Source organism: Megascapheus bottae, chromosome X (assembly GCF_031878675.1).
Source record: "Megascapheus bottae isolate mThoBot1 chromosome X, mThoBot2.hap1, whole genome shotgun sequence".
Lineage (NCBI taxonomy): Eukaryota > Metazoa > Chordata > Mammalia > Rodentia > Geomyidae > Megascapheus > Megascapheus bottae.
In genome coordinates, this window is record NC_143547.1 from 63,489,580 (window position 1) to 63,511,132 (window position 21,553).

General features: G+C 35.5%; 1 protein-coding gene across 6 annotated transcripts in view; it reads left to right on the forward strand.

Moving 5' to 3' along the window:
• Nucleotides 1–21,553, forward strand: part of Diaph2 (diaphanous related formin 2) — an 809,447-nt gene that overhangs the window by 590,191 nt on the left and 197,703 nt on the right. For all 6 annotated transcript variants that reach the window (XM_090326172.1, XM_090326173.1, XM_090326169.1 and 3 more), the window contains one exon: nucleotides 3,126–3,261. In XM_090326172.1, coding sequence (XP_090182298.1) covers nucleotides 3,126–3,261 — 136 coding nt within the window. The remainder of the gene's footprint in view (nucleotides 1–3,125; nucleotides 3,262–21,553) is intronic.

Here is a 21,553-nt window from a genome sequence, read left to right on the forward strand (position 1 = left end):
GTGTATATGATATTTTGAAAGACACAAATAACAGCTTGATGAAGGATGAGATTTTGAGTAGTTCAAAGCCTAGAGCTTCTGCCCCCATGGAGTTTGATTATATCTCCCTGCCAGCATAGGATTATGTTCTTGGTCAGCTTTCTGCAAGCCCCCACATGACCAGGAGCTTGCCAGCCTTTCCTTTTGGAGTTTTATGGAGACTTTTTATGATCAACACAACCATTGGCCATTGATGATCAATTTTACCTTCAGCTCCTTTTCTGTCCCTGGAGACTGAGGACATTTGAAGTCCCAACTCTTTAATCTTGTTTTTGTTTTTCCTAAAACCAGCTATTTAGTGCCTGGCAGCCCCTTGTCAACTCAGGCACATATATAAGGACTTATCAATTATTAGATTCCTATGATTTAGGAACTTGTGTGCCTGAAAATGGAGACCAGATATATGTTAAATACTGTCATTAGACGAAAGGCAAATACAAATTACTAAATCTTTTACTTTATAGTAGAAGAATCCACAAATATCTTGTTTACTGTTTAGTTCATCAGACATTCTACCATTTTCATTCATAGAATTAACACCCCCCCCCTTTTTTCCACTGCTTTTTCCTTTAATGTTACTGATGAAAGATCTTAGGCAAAGGGTGATCTTGGTCAAGATGCATTATAGTTATGAAATGATGGTGAATTGAACCCTCTTTGTACAGCTACTTAGAGATAATCTAAAAAATTTTTTTAAGATGTTAGGGGTCCTTTGTGTCACTACCTGATGAATTTTCATTGTCTGTTTTACACCTGAGTTGAAGTTTTGCTTCAATTCTGCCTTTCTGTTAACATCTATCTTTTGAAGTCTTCTTTTTACTAATTTATAATTTATGTATCATGAAATTCACCTTTTTAATATAATTATTTTGGGGGCAGTATCTCTAGAAATTTGCGCCAAGTCCTCTGTCAGCCTTGTGAGAGCAGGAATTACAGATAACAGTACTAATGCCCATGTTTACTACCATAATTTTTCATTCTCTCCTCCTCCATTCACAGTTCCTCATGTATTTTTGGAGATAGATTTATCTATTCTGGACATTACATATAAATGGCACCACAGAGTATGGACCATTTTTTTCTTGCATCTTTCACTTAACATTTTTTAATGTTTCATGTTTTACTATGTACCAATGCATCATTCCTTTTTGGTTCATTAGACAGCTTACTTAAAATCACTTAAAACAGTTTCCACATCTGTAGAAGAAAACTTGATTCGTCAGTGTGGGCACTATGTAATTTTTGAGAATCAATCATCTTTCTGAAACTCCTAAAGTTCTCAATGTGAAGCAGTTTTGCTCTCCAGGTGACATTTGACAATCTCAAAGACTTTTCTGGTTGTCACATTGGGAAAGATACTACTAGTATTTAATGGGAAGAGGTCAAAGATGCTACCAACATCCCATAGTGCATAAAAAAGTAAAGAATGATCTAGCTGAAGATGACAGTAGTGCTCAGGTTGTGAAACTGCTTTAAAATTATGGCTCTAGTGTTCCACTTGATTTTAGGTTGTGGCCTTTCAAGTTTGTCTACAGTAGTCAGATAGTTGTGCGTTCTTAGCCTATGGTTGAAGCAATAGAATGGGAAGGTGGCAATGAATGAAGATAAAATTATTCTGAGTTTGAAAGTCAGGAGATTTTTTTTTCACATCTTTTATTGTAATTATTAGAAGTGTTACATTATATTCACCAGATAGAAGGTGCATTACTTCACAAACATTGATACCCTTTCTCATGTCTTGGTCCCCATTTCCCTCCCCCACCCCACCCCTCATCTTGTTTTCCTCCCTTACCTATCCTATTTCAAATAACCAAATAAGCATATATATAAAATATCAGCTATCAAGGTAAAATACTGTAACAATATGAGATACCCAAGGGACAGCAAAAGAGATGAGAGATAACATAGTACATTAAGGACAACAATCACTTATTATATGGCTTTTGTTCCTATATCCTGGAGGTCCTTTCATTTAGCATCATACTATATGGCCTTGTGTATCTAGATTTTCCTGTATTGTAAATCTCAGCTAGGAGAGCCCGAGGTTTCTACTGGTTATGACCAATGAGGGAAACCATTGAGCCTATGTTTCAGAAGATTTTTGTAAAGATTCATAGGACAATTTTCAAAACTATGCTTTTTATATGATGAAAAATGTATTTCCTATAGGTAAAACCTTTTGGATATATTCTTGTTAATGATTTTTTTCTTCTTTCTAGATTTTCTGGAACAAAGTAGTTTTGGGGAAATAGTTTGTATATGAGACGAAGCCTGCTTAATCAGTAATCACAGTGGGAAAAATTCAGAGCAACATAATGGAAGGAACTTATGTTTGCTTTATCTCTAAATTAGTGACTTGTCTGAACTGGGGAGCTCATGTTATTCCAAGTGATCATTTCAAATTTCTCTTAATACAGTCCATGGGGCTATACTCATCTACTGGAACGCCACAAATAATCTCTCAAAAATAAAAGACAATAGCTTGAAATCTGCTTTAGCATTTCTAAAAAGTTTAGCCCAGAAAAAAGCCACAAAACTTGCAGCTATTTCTTTATCTGTGATGACACTGCTGATTGTCTCATGTCCTGCATCATTAGATGTAATCATTGCCACCAGCACCACAATGCTACAACTATCATCTCATACTAGAAGTTCTTGATTAGAATATATTAGGCTCTGATCTAAGCATTTTAAGTATGTAACTCATTTCTCTTCAAAAATAGGATATGAGATAGTGTCTTTTTTTAATCTATTGTGCAGATAGCATAAAAAAATACTAAGCCAGTTTAAGAGTTTTCTTATACATGGAACTCTCAAGATTCAATAATGGTGAAATAATTTTATTGTTAAATCTGTAACATTATGGTTCCTAATTTTCTGGTAGTTGAAATAGTGATAATTGATATAGTTTGTCTTTTCTGGAGAAGATGTTTTAAGATTATTTATTTATCTCTTTCCATAATGTATGCCTGCACTTTGAGGTCACTTTGATAATTTTCCACATGTGCATATTTATTAGTTTTAAAATAGCACAACTTCTTCATCATATTAATAATGAACTGGCTTTTGTTTAACTTTGATTACAGGAAGCCATGAAAGAAAACAATAAGAGAAAAGAAATGGAGGAAAAGAGTAGGAGAGCAAAGCTTGCAAAAGAGAAAGCAGAACAAGAAAAGGCGGAGCGCCAGAAGAAAAAGAAACAGCTCATCGATATGAACAAAGGTATAGGAAATATTTCTAATTTTTTTAAGATTCAGAAAAGGCAAATTATTTTATTTGGGATCATAAAATTATCTTGATAGATAATTCTCAATGTTCTTTAAATTTCTCTCATAATTCTTTTTATGATTATTGTATCATTATTTACTAAGTACAAAAGATTTTTGATGATCGAGTCAAGGTTTTTTTCCATTAAAATAATCCTTGTATTCATGATATATTTTATTGTCATATTTTACTCTAGATGAAACACTAGTGAGATCGAAGAGAATAAGATAGAGTGAAAAACCACTATGAGGAGATAAGGCACAAACCTTAATTTCAATTCGTTGGCACATATGTGTTGACAGTGCAGTACAGTCTTCCTTGGGGGCTTGAGCACTGCAAGTCATTATAGATATTGACAGCACTATTACGAGGTGAACCAAACAACAGCACATCTTGTTCAGCTGTGAGCCTAAGTACAAAATGTTGCTACAGCCACATTTGTACAGAGGAAGTGATTTTCTTGGTTAGCAGCAATGACAGTTATCACAGATAGGGCTTTGGTTTGGTTTGGTTTGGTGTTTCAAAATTAGAAGGGAAGAATCAGGTGAGATGTCACACCCTTGTTATCCCAGTATTCTGCAAAAATAGGCAAGAGGATGATGGCTTCAAGACCAGCTTGGGCTCTGGATTGGTCTCAAAAAAAAAAAAGAAAAACAACCCTGAACAATAAAAACAACTGTGAAGATAAGTGTTAGCTGTGCAATTTAGCTTTAGGAACTTATCCCCTCATGTGTAACTTACTTCAGCTTTTATATAGGACAAAGACATTTACCTATTATTCTATAGTTTCACCAATGATTAAGCGCAATGGATAAATACAATATATAACTCAGGGCCTAGAATATATTTGGTGGTGTTGATGAAGAAAAGCCAGTTAAGCTCATGGAAGAATCTGGAAGAAGCTCAAAAATAGGTCCCACCTTTTTGTAAGAGAGAGTAAATAAAGCTGATTCAGCAAAGAGTATATTGTATAGTAGATATAATGCAGAGTATCTGCTATGCAGAAGTATGAAAAAGGAACCAATGAGATGTGTGAAATGAACCTAAGATTTCAGGGAGAAAGTCAAGTAGTCACTAGACATAATGGTCAAGCTAGGTTTTGAGTTATAGAGGATATTTGAGAACATGCAAGTGCAGGGAGCAATATCAGCAGTGTGCATGTCAGCATGGAGGGCAACAGACTTCAGGTAGATTGTTAATAGCCCACTGGGAAATACATTGATACTATTAAGAGAATGTGGGACTGAGGAATCCCAGGGCATCATGTATGCTATGCAAGCACTTGAACACTAGGCCATACTCCCAGCCCTGATAATGATGTCTTTTGACAAAAGGCCACTCCCTTATGGAGAATTGTTCAGTACAATTTTTCCATTATTATTATTGTTAGAGGACAGTTTCATGTGGAAAGTACTGGGAAAATGTAGAATAGAGCTAGACTGAGATTTTCCTTGGAAGTAAGATGAAGGAGTTTCTGGCATGATGAGGAGGGAGATCTCAGCTGATTGTCAGAATTCTGTTCTGGACTAAAGAGGTAGCAAGCCAGAAGCACAAGAAAGGAGAGGGGACTACAAGGAGGATGTAGCAGAAAAAGAGCAGTAAAAGGTGAAGGAAAAGGAGTTAGCTCATACCTGATTACCTTCAAAGAACTTTAAACCAGTAGCAGCTTAAGAAGGTGCTAAGAGGAAGGAAAAATTGTACAAGAGGATGAAAAAAAGACAGTGGGAGTTACAGGGAACAGATTTACTAAGGCAAGAGGTTTCTTCTTTTTCAAGAACATTAGTTTTACCTATGATGACCATGTATTGATGTCTTTTGGCATATTAGATATTTAATTCATTCAGCTAACATTTATTGCACCATTTCAAAAATAAATATAATTAGAGCAAGCATAATAATACACCATGAATTTGAAGGTAAAACGGAAGAAGCTAATTTAAATGCAGTAAAAATTATTCCAAATCAATAAATGTACTCTAAAATGTGGGCACACGGTATACAAACTATGCAAATATGACCTATGTTCTCCAACCTTTAAGTATATTGATATAATGAAAAATAACTTAGCAACCACTAGGAAAGCTTAATTGATTATATAGATAGACAAAGCTTATCAAATATTTGTAAATAAATCTTTCATAGTTATTGAAAATAATTGCATGGATTTGGAAGAGGAAAAAGGAAATATTACATAAAACTGATGCTTTGGAATTACCAACTACAAATGTGGTTCTAATGCAAAAGTTATTTAATGAGGAACATTTTTGCTCCTATTAATAAAGATTAGTATTGCCTATTTGCTTCTAGTATGGTGACAAAGAATGGGATACCTTAGTGAGACTTGTCAATAAATTACTCTTTATAGAAGGGATTAGCACAATTTGAAAATAAACCTCTAAATATTTATATTCTCTCAGTAGTAACGGGTAGCAATTTTGGGTTTCTCTGTCTTCCAAGAATTGAAAAAAATTGCATCTTATAAGTAATTAAACTTATCTCACATTCCATCATTTTAATCTGAGCAGGTCCAAGGTACTTTTCCTAAAGTTATAACCTAGGCATTAAATTAGAATAGCTGAAACTATAGGGTCAAAATCTCATGAATAATGGAATTGATCCAAGTAGTATTTAAATACCTCTGACAATATAAATTACTAAGACCATATATCCATCATTTCAGCTGTTTGGTTTGTTTTTTTGGGGGGGCAGGTATGGGTCTTGAACTCAGAACCTGGGTGCTGTTCCTGAGGTCCTTTGCTCAAGGCTTGTGCTCTACCACTTTGAGCCATAGCTATACTTCTGGTTTCTGGTGGATAATTGGAAATAAGAGACTCATGAACGTTCCCACACGGGCTGGCTTTGAACCACTATCCTCAGAATTCAGCCTCCTGATTAGGTTGGATGATAGGCATGAGCCACCAGCGCTCACCCATTCCAGCTTTTTATAAATGCTACTGAACAGTTCATTGATACTAATGCAACGTTAAATGAGTTTATTTACTTGTTGGCACTAAGAAAAAAATTACTGACCTAGCAAAGTATAGTGTATGAAAAGGAAAAACAGTAGCAACAACAAAAAATTTGGCTGGTACTCTCTTTAAATCATCATGATTCTTAGCTATTATTTGAAGAAAAGTATGCTTAAGTCAATATCAGAGCTTTTTTCCTCATTCTATAGATATGTCTCTTTGATAGAGAGAAATTTGACATTTTTTCTCAGTACAATGAAGATTTATTGCTCATTTGTTTGAAGCTTATAATGAATATATGTTTAGTATGCATTGTTACTGTTATAATTTTAATATAAAAGTAATAATTATCACTTTGGCTGTATTCTAGTATGCTTTATAGGGAGGTATCCTATCATTTGAGTTACGCCAGCAGTCCTTTATTCTATAGGTTATATTTCAGTTAGGGCCTTACTGCCTATGCTGGCCTTAAACTGTAGTACTCTTGACCTCTGAGTAATTGAGATTATAGGTATGAACCTCCTCTCCCTGCCCTGCTACTTGATTATTACATCAAAACACCATTGGGTCTACTTTAAGGCAGCCATCATGCCATGCTATCATTCACTCATGAAATAGTTTTGGAATTTTAAAGTGCAAGCTCTGGGTTAATGTGTTGAGGAACAAAAATGAGTTCCTGTAGTAGCAAATACCAAATAGGAAATCACAACCTACACAGACATTGTTTTCATTGGTGTAGCATGCAACTGAAATGGATTCTATCCTTTTCCTGCTAGAGCCAGCTAATATCAATTTCAAATTCCGACTTCCTGTTACAGAATCTCCTTGAACCATTCAACTAACTTCTTTGGTCCTTGGCCTCTTTACCTACAATACAGAGAAGGGAATGGCATCTAGTCAAAACACACACACACAAACACACTTACAACACACAGATACATACGCATACACACACACACACAAACACACACACACACACACACACACACACACACACACACACACACACCCTTACACAGGTGACAATGTGAACCATATTAGTGCTGACATGGATTTTTGTACATACAGTCAATACTCAGTAGGTATTATATGGTAGATAATTAGGATCTGCCAATCTGTGGGCTTATTCAGTATATCCATGGTCAGTATACATCAATTAGAAGAATTCGCGTGATCTGTACTATTTCTAGAATATAATAGATTAGTTGAAGGTTCTTGATATTTTTTTCTGTAATCTGTTTGAGCCCCTTATCACTACTAATATTTTTTCTGACCTCACATGGAAAATAATTACATTTTGGCAGATACTAAACTCTTATTTTATCTGCCTTAGCAGTAAAACAATTTTCTATGTCTACTAAAAATATTCTTTTTAATGGGAAGACAAAAATAAATATGTGAAACAAGATAGATAATTTGCTTAGGTCTCATTAAGAGTTCTTACATTCTAAATGCAGAAACTCAGCTTTGCAGATCTCTATGTACTCTCTTCAGCGTGCTGAACATTTAGATAGATTTTATCAGTTTTAAGTAGAAGATAAGTTATGCTGGAAATTACAAATTTGGCTTTTCTCTACAGTATTTGCCCTTTGCTATGTATGCCTATATAACTGTACTGGGCAGAAATCCATAAAAATATTGGAGCAGGTGGGTGAAAACAATAAAATTGAATTTGAAAGAGTTGACCAAAACACATTGTAGGTGGCCCAATCATTTATTAAAAACATGCTTGGGTTCATTATTCTAATTTTTACTACCATAAAAAGCATGAGATGAATAACAGCTGTTATATACCAACATTGCAATTAATTTGACTATGTTCTCAATAACATGCATTTGGATTCATGACAGTAATTACACTTACAAGATTCACAGAACCAATAAGCAGCACTCAACCCAACTGAGGATCTAATAACATTTTTTTGCCAGTCCTGGGGCTTGAACTCAGGGACTGAACACTGTCCCTGGGTTTTCTCAAGGCTAGTGCTCTACCACTTGAGCCACAGCACCATTTCCAGCTTTTTCTATGTATATGGTACCGAGGAATTGAACCCGAGTCTTCATACATGCTAGGCAAGCACTCTACCATTAGGGCAAACTCCCGGCCCTATAATAATATTAAAAAATTATATTACTTCTACCCACATCAAATTTTATAGTCCCTGGATTGCTTCGAATTCAGGTCAAAATCTATTGTTACGTTAAGAATACAAAAGGATTACCATCTATGAAACCCTCTCAGTGATTTTTAAAATTTAATCCATCAAATATGTATTGAGTGCCCACAGTATACTGAGCAGGAGTGACATGCCTTAATCATAGTTTCTGGTACCTCAGGACTATTAACCTACTTAAGGGATTATTAACCATCCTGCTTTCCAGCCTTTGTGTGTGTGTTTCTTCTATAAGAAATAATGGCTCTTAAAATATGTGAGTCCACATGTGTATGCAAGCATGTGTACATTCATAATGGACTACATATAGAATTTAACATATAGATGAAATACATCACATATTTAATATACATTTGTCTTTAAAACTTTTATGTCTCACTGGGCACCAGTGCTTCACACCTTTGAGCCTAGCTTCTGAGGAAGATGAGATTAGACTATTGTGGTTCAAAACCAGCCAAGGCAGGAAAGTCCGTGAGATGCTTATCTCCAAATAACCACCAAAAAGCCAAAAATGAAAATGTGGTTGCAATTTGCTTAAGGCACCTTAAGCAAATAAGCTAAGGGACAGTGCCCAAGCACAGAGTTCAAGCCCCAATCCCAGAACACACATATACGCACGCGCACGTGTGCACACACACACGTCCATTTTCGTGTACTACAGTGCCTTCACACAGAGCCTGGCTTCTGTCCTTGAACTTTTTTTATTTTTGGCCAGTCCTGGGCTTGAGCTCAGGGCCTGAGCACTGTCCTTGGACTTTCTCAAGGCTAGAGCTCTACCACTTGAGCCTCAGCACCACTTCCGGCTTTTTTCTATATGTATGTGGTACTGATGAATCGAACCCCGGTCTCCACGCATGCTAGGGCAAGCACTCTACCACTAGGCCAAACTCCCGGCCCTGTCCTTGAGCTTTTTCACTCAATGCTCTACTACTTTGTACCACAGTACCACTTCCAGTTTTCTGGTGGTTCATTGGATATAAATCTCATAGACTTTCCTGGCTTCAAACCTCAATCCTCAGATCTCAGTCTCATGAGATCTGATTACAGGCATGAGTCACTGGCACCCAGCTATGTCTTCTTTTTAAACAGTTCACAGTAATATCCTTCATACAGGAACAATCTATAATGTGACCTATCTTGACTACTTCCTAGGGAGATAATGAGCAAGAAAACATGTCTTTGTTTAAAAAAGCAGTTATGCCCTATTTATAATAGGTAAATAGTGGAAGTGAAACTTAGAATATCTGACTATCATCTAAATTGTAGGTTTTATATGCTATTTCAAAACATGATGGCATGATTCATTTTTAAATCAAAAAGTAATTACCCTTTTAAATGTGGAATTAACTATGGATGGCATATTACCAAAACATATTAATCAAACACCTTTTTTATTAACTTGAGCCAGTATTGCAATCTACTTTAAGCATATATTGTTTTTTTAAAAACATACTCCTTTTTTGCTGTTATCAGTGAAGATATTTCACAGTTCCTGAATTTAATTTAGTCTTTTCCACTATGCTGGTCCCTGGACAAGGATTTTCAGTAATTATTCAAAACATTTATAAATAGGGTAGAGACTTATAGGCCTAAGAAGCTTTCAGCATAGACCTGTTAAGAATGAGACAGAGTTCAGGTGGTCCTTTTCAGACTTAGATGATTCTGTGGAGTAAGACAATTGCATTTTAAGAGAGTACTGGGCTAGACTGTGCTGTTATATGAAAGTTCTCATATATGTTTTATTTGGGCATTTAACTCCTTAAATTTATAATGTGATCCTTACCTCAAAATTTAATCCAATAATTTGATGCAGTAGAATGTTTGGAGTTTGACAAAATGCCGTGTTTCTCTCACTAATATTGAATGGATTCTTGAGTTGCTAGCTACCTTATCTGATTTTCTAGAACAGTATTTCTATGAAAGGAAAATGTGATCCCTCTAGTCCTCTTTTGTCAAAAACCCTTTGCTTTCTTTTGCCAATTGAACCTTTTTTGAAATGCATCAGCAGGGAGAGCTTGCCTAGCCTTTGCTAGACAGGAGTAGCTGTAGGTGCATTTAAACAATCCAACTTGAAAAGGGGATTTCTCTCTTTTTATTTAGAAACAATTGAAAATGAAAGGTGTGTGTCTCAGGACACAGTGCTTAACTGACCTCATTCTACCCTACTTCAGTATGGCATATGAAACTGCCTCCCTTGTGTCTTTCCCAGTGTTTTTAAAGATGCTTTAGTTGTTTGAGACAACTGGTTCTGAGTCAGAGCACTGTCCAGGATAACCAGAATTCATTATGTTGTTAGATCTTGTTATAGTATTCTTTGTATGTCTTTTTCTCACTCACAGTCAATGCAGCTTTGTTCTAAGGGCTATCTGATCATATTTTGAAGGGAAATTGAGAACAAACTTAGCAGGGGAACTGCAGTTATGTTCAGCTTTAAATATAAGCAAGTTTTACCCCCACAGTACATGCAGCCTGTACTCTTTAGAAATCCTCTAAACTCCTGTGACTAAAGCATGCTGAAAATGTCTATTTTCACTTGAATAACCATGACAATAGATGAAAGTCTCAAAGGTACCCCTTCTCTAGTTGGTAGAAATGAGCTAGGATAGGAGAGTGGCATATAGCTTCCAGACTGTCTTCCTTCAGCCTCTCACTCATCTTCACACCTCAGAGGACTCATGTGAAAACATTTTTATAAGAAAATGTGTGAGCTTTTTCTCTTAAAGTTACAGATATTATAACCTTTTCTTTGAAAAATGAAACAAGTTTATTTTCTGCGATTATTTCTGTAAATTACAAAGACAAAATACTAAACTACAGCATATAACTTTTCAATATTTAACCAGAGTACTTGTAATAAATATGCATCCTGAAACAAGATGAAGAGCTACATACACTTTGTCAGGCATCCTACAAAATGTCTCAGGTTTTATATCTGCAGCATTTCTGTGCAGGGGTGGGAGGAGAGGGAGGGAGAACGAGGGTGGGGGGAGGGTTGTTTTGTATTTTCTTAAATGTTGTGACAAAAAGTCCTTTCACGTTTCTTCAGAGCATATTTGGAATTGCTTCACTATAATTAATCAACTTAAGAAAAGTAACAACACCAGGTTTAAAAGCCATTTTTGTTTTGCTGTCATTGGTCCTCATCCAGCACAAATGAACAAATCTTCCAGTTGAGCCAAACATCCTCTGAGCCAGGCAGCCCTGTGGTATATATGGGCCCTGTCAGAACAGGCCTCCACTTTCAGCTATATACTGAAAGTTCAGTCTTCTATTTATCTCCCTCAAGATCAATGCAATACGACAAGCTGCAAGCAAGTTAGAAGCATTTTCTAACCTAAGAGTAAAGCAAACAAATGTTTCACCTTCCCAAGACTTTCACTATGCACCATGTTACCATATCAGAATTTATTTTCAAAGCTGAAAAATTGACTGGTACTCATAATAAGCCTTAATGAGATAATTTATGGCAGATTGTAGAGTTGGCATGTTCAAAAGTGTTCAGTCAGTAAAAAAGAGAATTTATTATATTGAAAAATGCACACAAATCTGGAGAAAGACAGTGGCAGGCAAGTCCTAGGGGTATTGGTGGCAGCTCATACTAAGTTTGGAGTCTATTAACTACCATTGACTACAGCTGAAAATTTGGAGAAAGTTTTTACATGAGGCAAGAGTGGTTACCAAAAAATATTTTGTTAATATAATCTAGTGTAATTTTATTATTTAGGGGTTGAGATAGGAAAACATCTTTAGGAGCCAATAAAAATATTATATAGAGAAAAAAACACTTAAAAAATTGAGGTTAGGAGCCATGAGGCAGTTCTTTTGGCTGTAAACACACATTTTGCTGTCCCTTGTTGAAATACTATAACCTTAAGAAAAGATATTGTGTGACCTAGGCTTCAGTGGTTTAATACTTCAATAGAAAGGTGTGGTTGTAAATTATTGGTGCTTATGTGCTAAATTAAACCAAGAAGTCCATATTATTGAGAAATCATTTCAACAATTTTTTTCAAATAATTTATTTGGTAATGAATAACACAATTACATACCTCACATATCAAATTGTCAAAGAGTGTAAGAAAATATAATAATTTATACCTCTCCATACAATCTCTCCTCTGTTCAGATGTTCACTCACAATAAGTCGGTGAATGTCTCATTATGTTACGGTACATGACCACAAATGTAAACATGCATACATATATGTATATATAAACTGAATGATATGCTGAGGTTAATATATATACACATACATATGTATATATACATACATATATGTTTACGTACATATATACATACACATATGTGTGTAGACATATGCATGTATTACATGCATATACAGATATACATATATGTACACATTGGATACATATACATAGTATATGCATATATATATTAACCTCAGAGGTTAGCATGTCATTCAGTTTTTTGTGCTATGTCAAAGAGAATGGATTATTGAGGCCAGGAGTTTGGCCTAGTGGTAGAGTGCTTGCCTAGCATGCACAAAGACCCGGGTTCGATTCCTTGGTATCACATACATAGAAAGCTGGAAGTGGTGCTGAGGCTCAAGTGGTAGAGCTCTAGCCTTGAGAAAGTCCAAGGATAGTGCTGAGGCCCAGAGTTCAGGCCCAGGAATGTCCCCCCAAAAATGGATTATTGGACTATACACTTGGATCTGTTTAGTTTTGTTTATATTTGACAGGGAGTATAAGAAGCTAGTTTGTTGCTTCAAATGTGGTAAAAAAAAAAGGAAACCTTTCTGTGGAAGTTGTCTATTTTCATACTAAATCTATAATATTTAAGTATTTACAGCCTCAGCTAGGTTCAGGTGGCACATGCCTGTAATCCTAGCTGCTTAGGAGGCTGAGATCAGATGAGGGTTTGAAGCCAGACTAGACAGCAAAGTCCATGAGATTCTTACCATCAATTAGCCAATATAAAGTCAGACATGAAGCTGTGGCTCAAGTGGTGGCATGCTAATCTTGAAACAAAAGGCTCAGGAGCAGCTCCCATGCCCCAGGTTCAATATCAGCACAAAAATAAATACATGCTTACATAAATACAAAAATAAATATGTAAACAAATTACAACCTTTCATTCACCAAATGTAAGTTCTTTGTGATAAGCGTATTTTTTTTTGTTTTTGCTTCCTTTCTTTTTGCTTGTACACTTGTTTTTGACAACTCATTCTGATTTCCATGTAATGTTTTTATATGCTACTTATCCATAAAACTGTTGGGTTTTACAACTTGATAATGCCTTTTTATCATTCTGCTGCACCTCTCCCCTTCTCCTTCAGGATTGTTGTACTGATTCATTACTTTCTGGTAGGTGACATCATGATTTGTGAGCCATCTGATATATAAATAAGGTGGTGAAAACTGCCTCAGCAATTCTGTTTCTATTTGAAAGGAATTAAGCAATCTTTTTCTGTTTCCTTACATTTCCTCTGCTTTGTGTTTTCACAATTATATTAGGCACTGTAGGAGGCCTTTTTTCTTCTTTTATTCTATTTCTGAAGAGCATTAAGGTGATTTTTGTAACAAATGTAATGTCTCTCTATATTATAATATACCTCTCATACTGTATATATTTAGGTCATTTCAGAATGTGGAATTTAGCATGAGGCTAATAACTACCACTTTTCATGGAAGATCCTAAGAATACAGGTGCTTCAAAGAGTATTTATTTTTTCCAAAATGCCTTTATTTTGGAAGATGATACAAACAGTTCTTCAAACTTAGGCCTAAATTGTTGACTGTCTGATTCTATATACAAAGTTTATTTTGGATGCTTTATTAAGACTAAAACTATGGGTGAAGATCAATACAATTTTATCTCTGTATCTTCTGACATGGATGTGCATATGGTTTTACAGACTGAGTTCATTCACAAAGATGACTTCTGGAATAGAAAAAAATACATATATAATTTACATGAAATAAACATGATGTATACATATAATTATGTAGATATCCATACATAACTATTTATCTGTGTGTGTTCTTGAATGATATAGTTGACTAAAGAATAAAACTAGCTAGAAAGGCATACAATATTTTTACCAATATCTCACATTACCAACCGTAGAACAAAACAGTAGGGTAACAATTTTCATTCAGGTAATATTCACTTACACTTAGCTTGTATATTGCTCTTAATTCCTTTTTGCATTTCCAACCATTCAGTTGGAATTAGATGTTCAGCTTAAGATGTATCTTTTAGAATTTCCTTCAAATGACTGTTGCAAATTTTGGTGGGCTAAGTACCTTTGGAGCTTTTCTGAGTCTAGACTGAATCATTGCACAAAGGATATGGGAACTATGCCTCCCTTGTATCATGTAGCTTTGTGTAGCATCTGGTTTAATTTTTTGATTGAAGGACTTGTATAGATTGATCAGTCTTAACGTCAGGTTATTACCTTTTGGCTTCCTGGTAAATCATCACCTCCACTTACTTCCTCACCATTCTAGCCACTGTGGTGCTATCATTACTACTAATTGTCAGGCCAACCCACTGCTTTGTTCAGACTTAGATTCTTCAATCCACAAACAACTGCTTTTCTTTCCTTTCTCTTTTTCTTCACAGAGCTTTTTTGCTCAACCACTTTGAGCCATAGTTCCACTTTCAATTTTCTAGTGGTTTATTGGAGATAAAAGTGTCACAGATTTTCCTGCCCATACTGGCTTTGAACTTCAATTTTTTGATTTCAGCCTACTGAGTAGCTACAAGAGTGAGCCATCAGCATCCAGCTACTTTTCTTTATTGTTAATATGCTACCTTCATAGCTACCTCAGGAGCCTTACAACTGTGTAAGGTTTAGCAGGACACATTCTTGTCTTGGCATTCAGCTAGGACAATGGTTCTCCAGATTCCATCCCTGGATTAGCACCTTCCATATAACCTGAGAATTACTAAATTTCTAGTTTAGAAATACAAAGTTTCTGGCTTTACCATAGACCTACTAAATAAGATATTGGGTGGGAATTGTGTGAGATTTCCAACACAACTGCTGTTTACAGAACCAAAAACATAATCTTACTTGCAGTCACAGCTAAGTCATGAGATTGCTACATTTGAAAAAGAAAGTTTTATCCTAGGTTCGTATTCCTGTGTGTTTTCATGTATGCTCCCATGGCATGGCCTCAAACTCATTCATTTTTTTCCTGTTCATTGCTACTATTTTCCCACTTGAGCCACACTTCGACTTCCAGGTTTTTGTTGAGTAATGCAAGACAAAAGTCATGCAAGCTTGTGCACCGAGGATGTCTTTACACCATAATTTTCAGATCACAATCTCCTGAGTAGATACGATTGTAAGCGAGAGCCACTTGTACCCAATGCATTCCAATAAATGTGCACCTTATTGCCATGATCTTACTGACAGGATCAAGCAAAATCAAGTGGTATCTACTGACAATCTGGGAGGATCCCCTTACCATTAGACATTTCATCATGCGTATGTTGTCAATAAGGCTTTGATTGATTACATTGCCATGTTTTGAAAACTTCAACATGCTGAAATGAACTCAGGTAAATGGTATACTAAGGAATGATTATGTATATTCTATGTGCATGTTATATATGTGAGTGCTTAGTATGTAAACTGAATTTTCTGCAAATTTTTTTAACCCATTCTACATTTTCAATTTTCTTAGTATCATTGGATATGTATCTAATACTATTACTGCACTCTCCTCCCCTTCCTCTTTTCAATAGTCTTTTTGTTTTGTTTTGTTTTGATGTGTCAAAGGGCTTGAACTCTGCCTGGGTGCTGTCCCTGAGCTCTACAGCTCAATGCTACTGCCCTAGCCTGGAAGGAAAGCTCTACTTCCTGTTTTCTAGAGGTTAATTGGAGATAAGTGTTTCAGGCCCTACCCTTGAGCCAAGCCCCAGTTCCCATTTCCTAGGGGTTAATTGGAGATAAGAATCTCAGGTCCTTTTGTGCCTGGGCTGGCTTTGAACCTTGATCCTCAGATCTCAGCTTCCTGATTAGATAGGATTACAGGCATCAGCCAATGCACCTGGCTTTTTTGTTTAGTCTTAATGGTTGTTTTCAGTATTCTATAGATAGTATAAGCATGTGTGAGTTTTCATTGGTTTCAGTTTTACATCATTGTGTCACACACTATCAAGGATCTGAACTTAGAGGAATGGAAACCCCAAACTGCTTGTCCTCTCTGCTTTTCAGTTTATTTTTAATTACCAAACATGTCAGTTAAAGGAAGTGTTGTGGCTCAAGTGGTAGGGTGGTAACCTTGAGCTGAAGAGTTTAAGGACAACACCCAGGCCTAGAGTTCAGGTCCCATGACTGACAACAAAAGGAATATCAATTAAAAAGAATTATAGCAATGAGAAAATTTCATAATAAATCATAGTGAGTACATTGAAGTCATTGTAACCTCTAACAGAAGTAATTAAACCACTTGAAATTGTTTTCCTCGATACAATTTTATAAATGAAGGGGAAAGTAAAAAATAGCATTAAGAAGTTATCAGGAACTACTACATCATTTTGAAGACTCCATAATTTTTTTTGTTGTTCAAAATGAATTTTGTGAAAAATAGAAAATCAAGATAGTTTCATACTTTGAAGATGGGTTTTATTTTGCCAGTACCTACTCTATAATTTGCAGGTCTCACTAGAAACTGAAATTGCAGGGCCTCTTTATCAAAGATTAAAAACTTCAAGATGCATTAAAGCAATTATACATGGAGTCCTGTAGAGAGAGTAACCCTGCAAGACTATCAAATGCTTGTCCAAAAAGCCTCTGAGTTTTACTGAGTGATAATATTTCTAAAGGCAAGAAAATCCGCACAGTTTAGTAAAGAAACAAAATGCATGCTTTCACTTGAATAAAAGTAAGGATCGCTTAACAATCCACTTCTATAAAAAAGGCTCTTCCTGTAAGTGACCTCTTTGATTTATTTCAAAATGTCTCTCTTTTCCTATCAATTCCAACAAGATCTCTGTAGCAAATAAAAAAGCGAGCTTTTCCCATGAGAACGTCTGTCAAGAAATAATCTTCTTCAGCCCTCTTTGGATATATTAAGAAAGAGTTCTCATCTCTCTCAAAGTAGGTTTGAACAGATTTCTCTGATGAATACTTTACATACACTGCACAAACAGCTTCACATTTCTCATATATTTTTCTGCATCCTATTTCTGATGCAATCCCTAGTGACTGAATATCTACTGAGATTTTACACAACATTCTCAAGGAATAATTTTCTTCATCAGTTTTCTGTTGTTAATTCCACAATACCATGATTTAATGAAAGAAGTTGTTTTGAGCTGTCAGTGCTAAAAGTTCAAAGAAAAAGGTTTGTACCTGGGGGACTAGTAGCACCAGTTCTCACTTGACTGAATCTCGAGATAGCTTGAGACTTCACATGGCAAGAGGTAGGGAGCAGACATGTGTTTCTTCTGATCTCTATCCTTCTTCCTATGGAAGCCACCTTACTGATTTTATCCAAGCTAAATTATGTTTCAAAGACCCTATTTCGAAACATTATGATCAGGTTAAGTTTCTACCATTTTGATACTCCACAATGGGGATTAAATTTGAACACATGAGTCTCTGTGAGACACAGTCAAATTATATCCAATCCACAGGGCCTGAACTATTGAGTTTTACAGCATACCCACTAATCTGCCTGGGCTTGATGTTCAGTTCACTTTGAGCAATATCATTCCTCTGAATTTGTCCTCTGTCATTTTGTTTTTATATAATATTAGGATGCTTTACAGAGTTTGCAGGCCATTTCCTGCCTCTAGATATACCTGCATATAATACAACTATATAACTTTATCATACAAAGGTCAAATGGCATGTTTCTAAATGTCCCAGAAGAAAAAGAGAAAACTCAGATAATTCTTCTCCAGTTAATGCATATTCAGGGAACCATCCACTTATATCCTGTGCTACTCCTATTGTCATAGAATGTAGTCTCTATTCTTCTCTTTTTATTTCAAGTGTTTCATGTCTTATTTCTTTACTTTGACCAAGTATTTATTTTTTTTTCTTCCCTCCTTTTCTTTCTCCTTCCCTCCTGCCCTCCCTCTCTCCCTTCCTTCCTCCCTCCTCCCACTCTTTTTTCTTTAGTATCAAGGTCAGAACTCAAGATCTCAGAGATTCTCAGCTAGTATACTATCCCCTAAACCATGCCTCTAGCTCTGCTTTTTGCTGTTTATTTTCAAAGACAGAATGTGGTAGATGTCTCTGCTAATCTTGACTTCAAGCTTTGATCCTCTGCATCCCAGTTTCCTGAGTAGTTAGAATTACAGTCATACACCACTAGAACCTCTCCACAGTGCTTAATCTTTAAACCTAACCTTTTTCATGTTTTTTTTCACCAGTATGTGGTTTTTGAACTTGTTGGGTCACACATTTCCTTGGCAGGTGCTCTAATACTGAGCCATTCCTTCATCCCTTTTTCACACTGCTTATTTTTTTACATAAGGTCTTTCTTGCTCCCTGTGCTCATGCCTCAGCCTCAATCCACCCATGTTAGGGTTCATGTCATATCAAGGATAACAACTATACACCATTTCATTGTGATAGAAAGGAATCTCTAAAAATTTTCTGCCCAGTGTGATTTTGAACCATGTTTCTCACAATCCTAGAGTTCCAAATAGGTAAGATAACCTTTCTCCCTTGACCACCCTAGAACAATATTTCCAAATGTAGCCTCTGCAGTAGCTAGGATTACAGGCTTAATCCACCAGCACCCCATTAAAATAGACTATTCTAACTAGTATATTCTATGAACCATGGTATTCCACTATGTCATACTCTTGAAAACTTTCTGATCAAATTTATCAGATCCTTCTGATATATCGGCAGACCTCAGTTAATGATTATTATTGTTTGCATTACTTTCTTTAATGAAAACCTATTAAATTATTCAGTTTTCCTAAAAGTTCAATGACTTTCATATTTCAGATGCTCTTTTGTATCTATCTATCACACACAGTATGCTCTGAGTCTTCACTGGTCCACTGGCTCTAATATTTATTAGAATAATTTTATTTACCATATGCTTGTGTCATATTGGAAATGTTAGAAGAAAAAAATTAAATTTTGAATGAGAAAGGTCCTTTCTTCTTTTATCAAAAAAGAAAAATGCATTCTCTGGCATTAATAAAAGTCATGCTGATGTTCTCTTACAAGAAACTCACTAAAATGACAAGGACCATGGAAAATGTAATTAGGTGTTTGGCTGAGCAGAGTTCGTTGTTTTGTTCTCCTAACTGATGAATTCTAATACACAAAAATAAAATTACAATTAAGAAGAAAGTGCAGATCTGGCAGATATATTGATATGCTAGGTAATATTAAAGCAATTGTCATTACTTTATGTGCTCACAATAGAAAAAGTCAATTTGACTTTTTTGTAAATATTGCTGAATTTCACTCTGAAAAGCACTATAATAAGTGAATTTATTTATTTAATTCTCAGTGAAGTACTGGCTGAATCAAGGCTTTAGGAAAATAAAAAATATTCTCTACCTCTAAGTACGTTAAGCAATCTATAAAGGTTTGACATTTATTAATACTTGCTGAGGGGAAAAATGAGTTCTAGAGATTGTGTTTTGCTTAGTACTGCATAGCTTACTTTCACAAGCCCTACTTAAGCTTTGATTTCTAAATCTCTCCCCAGTGAAATCATACCTCAAAGTTGTTTTATTAAAATGACAAGATAAGCTGCCTTGCATCACTTTGCTGAAGTGAGGGAAAGGGACACAAACCTGGGAGATCTTGCAAAATGATTTCTAAGTTTTAGAGAAAGGAGCACAAATTATTGACCTCAGTAAAAGTTTCACAGCATCTCCATCTTGGAAATAATAACCAAAAGGACATGCTGGCTATATGCCAAGATTTTGTTCATTTGGAACCTTTTCTTCATGGTTGTATTAGTGATTCACCAAGTTAGAGGACAGATACTGGAGGTGCAAGATCTAAGAAAACCATTCTACAAAATGCTTAAAAATAGTTATTTTCTTCTTCATGGTAGAATCTACTTTTCTTTTTGTGCTCTTCTATTTGAAAATATTTTTTCAAAGGGTTGATCATATACTAAATAGTTTAATTATGTCTCCATTAGCTAAGGACATGAAATTGTTAGTATGTAACCATTGTGGAATTACAAATGTGACCATCTCATATGGTTAAATGTGATTTTTTGTTAAAAAATATAACTGTTAAATACAAAAGTAGTATCCTTCTATTGTCAGATTGAAAACCTGCCTTAGTTGATCACTTAAGACTATTCCATTTAATTTGCATATTAAAAGCTGTTTCAATTTTAAAAAATCATTTTGTTTTTTGCTTTTTTTAAATAATTTATTTTTATTGTAATTAATAAAAGGGTTACATGATATTTGCCAGATAGAACGTGGATTAATTCACATATATTGATACCCTTTCACATGTCTTGGTCTCCATTACTCACCCCTCCAACCCCCGCCCCCCCCGTCGTGGTTTTCACCCTTCCCTATCAAATTTCAAATAACCAAATACAAATAAATCCAATATATCAGATAACAAAGTGAGATACTGCAACAATATGAGATAACCAAGGGACAGCAAAGGAGATTAGAGATAACATAGTACATTAAGGACAACAATCATTAATTGTATGGCTTTTGTTTCAATACCCTAGAGGTCCTTTCAATTAGCTTCATACTATATGGCCTTTTGTATCAAGATTTTGCTCTATTGCAGATCTCTGCTAGTAGAGCCCAAGGTTTCTACTGATTATGACAAATGAGGGAAACCACTGAGCCTAAGTTCCTTTGAGTCTGGCTTACTTCACTTAATATGATTTTTTCTAAGACTTTCCATTTCCTAACAAATGGGGTGATGTCATTTTTTCTGACAGCAGCATAGAATTCCATTGTGTACAAATAACACAACTTGTTGATCCACTCATCAACTGAGGGATATCTAGGTTGGTTCCATATCTTTGCTATGGTGAATAGTGCTGCAATGAACATTGTTGTGCTAGTGGATTTAGTATGCCCTAGATTCTGGATGGTTGGGTAAATGCCAAGTAGTGGAGTTGCTGGGTCATAGGGGAGCTCTATGTTTAGCCTTTTGAG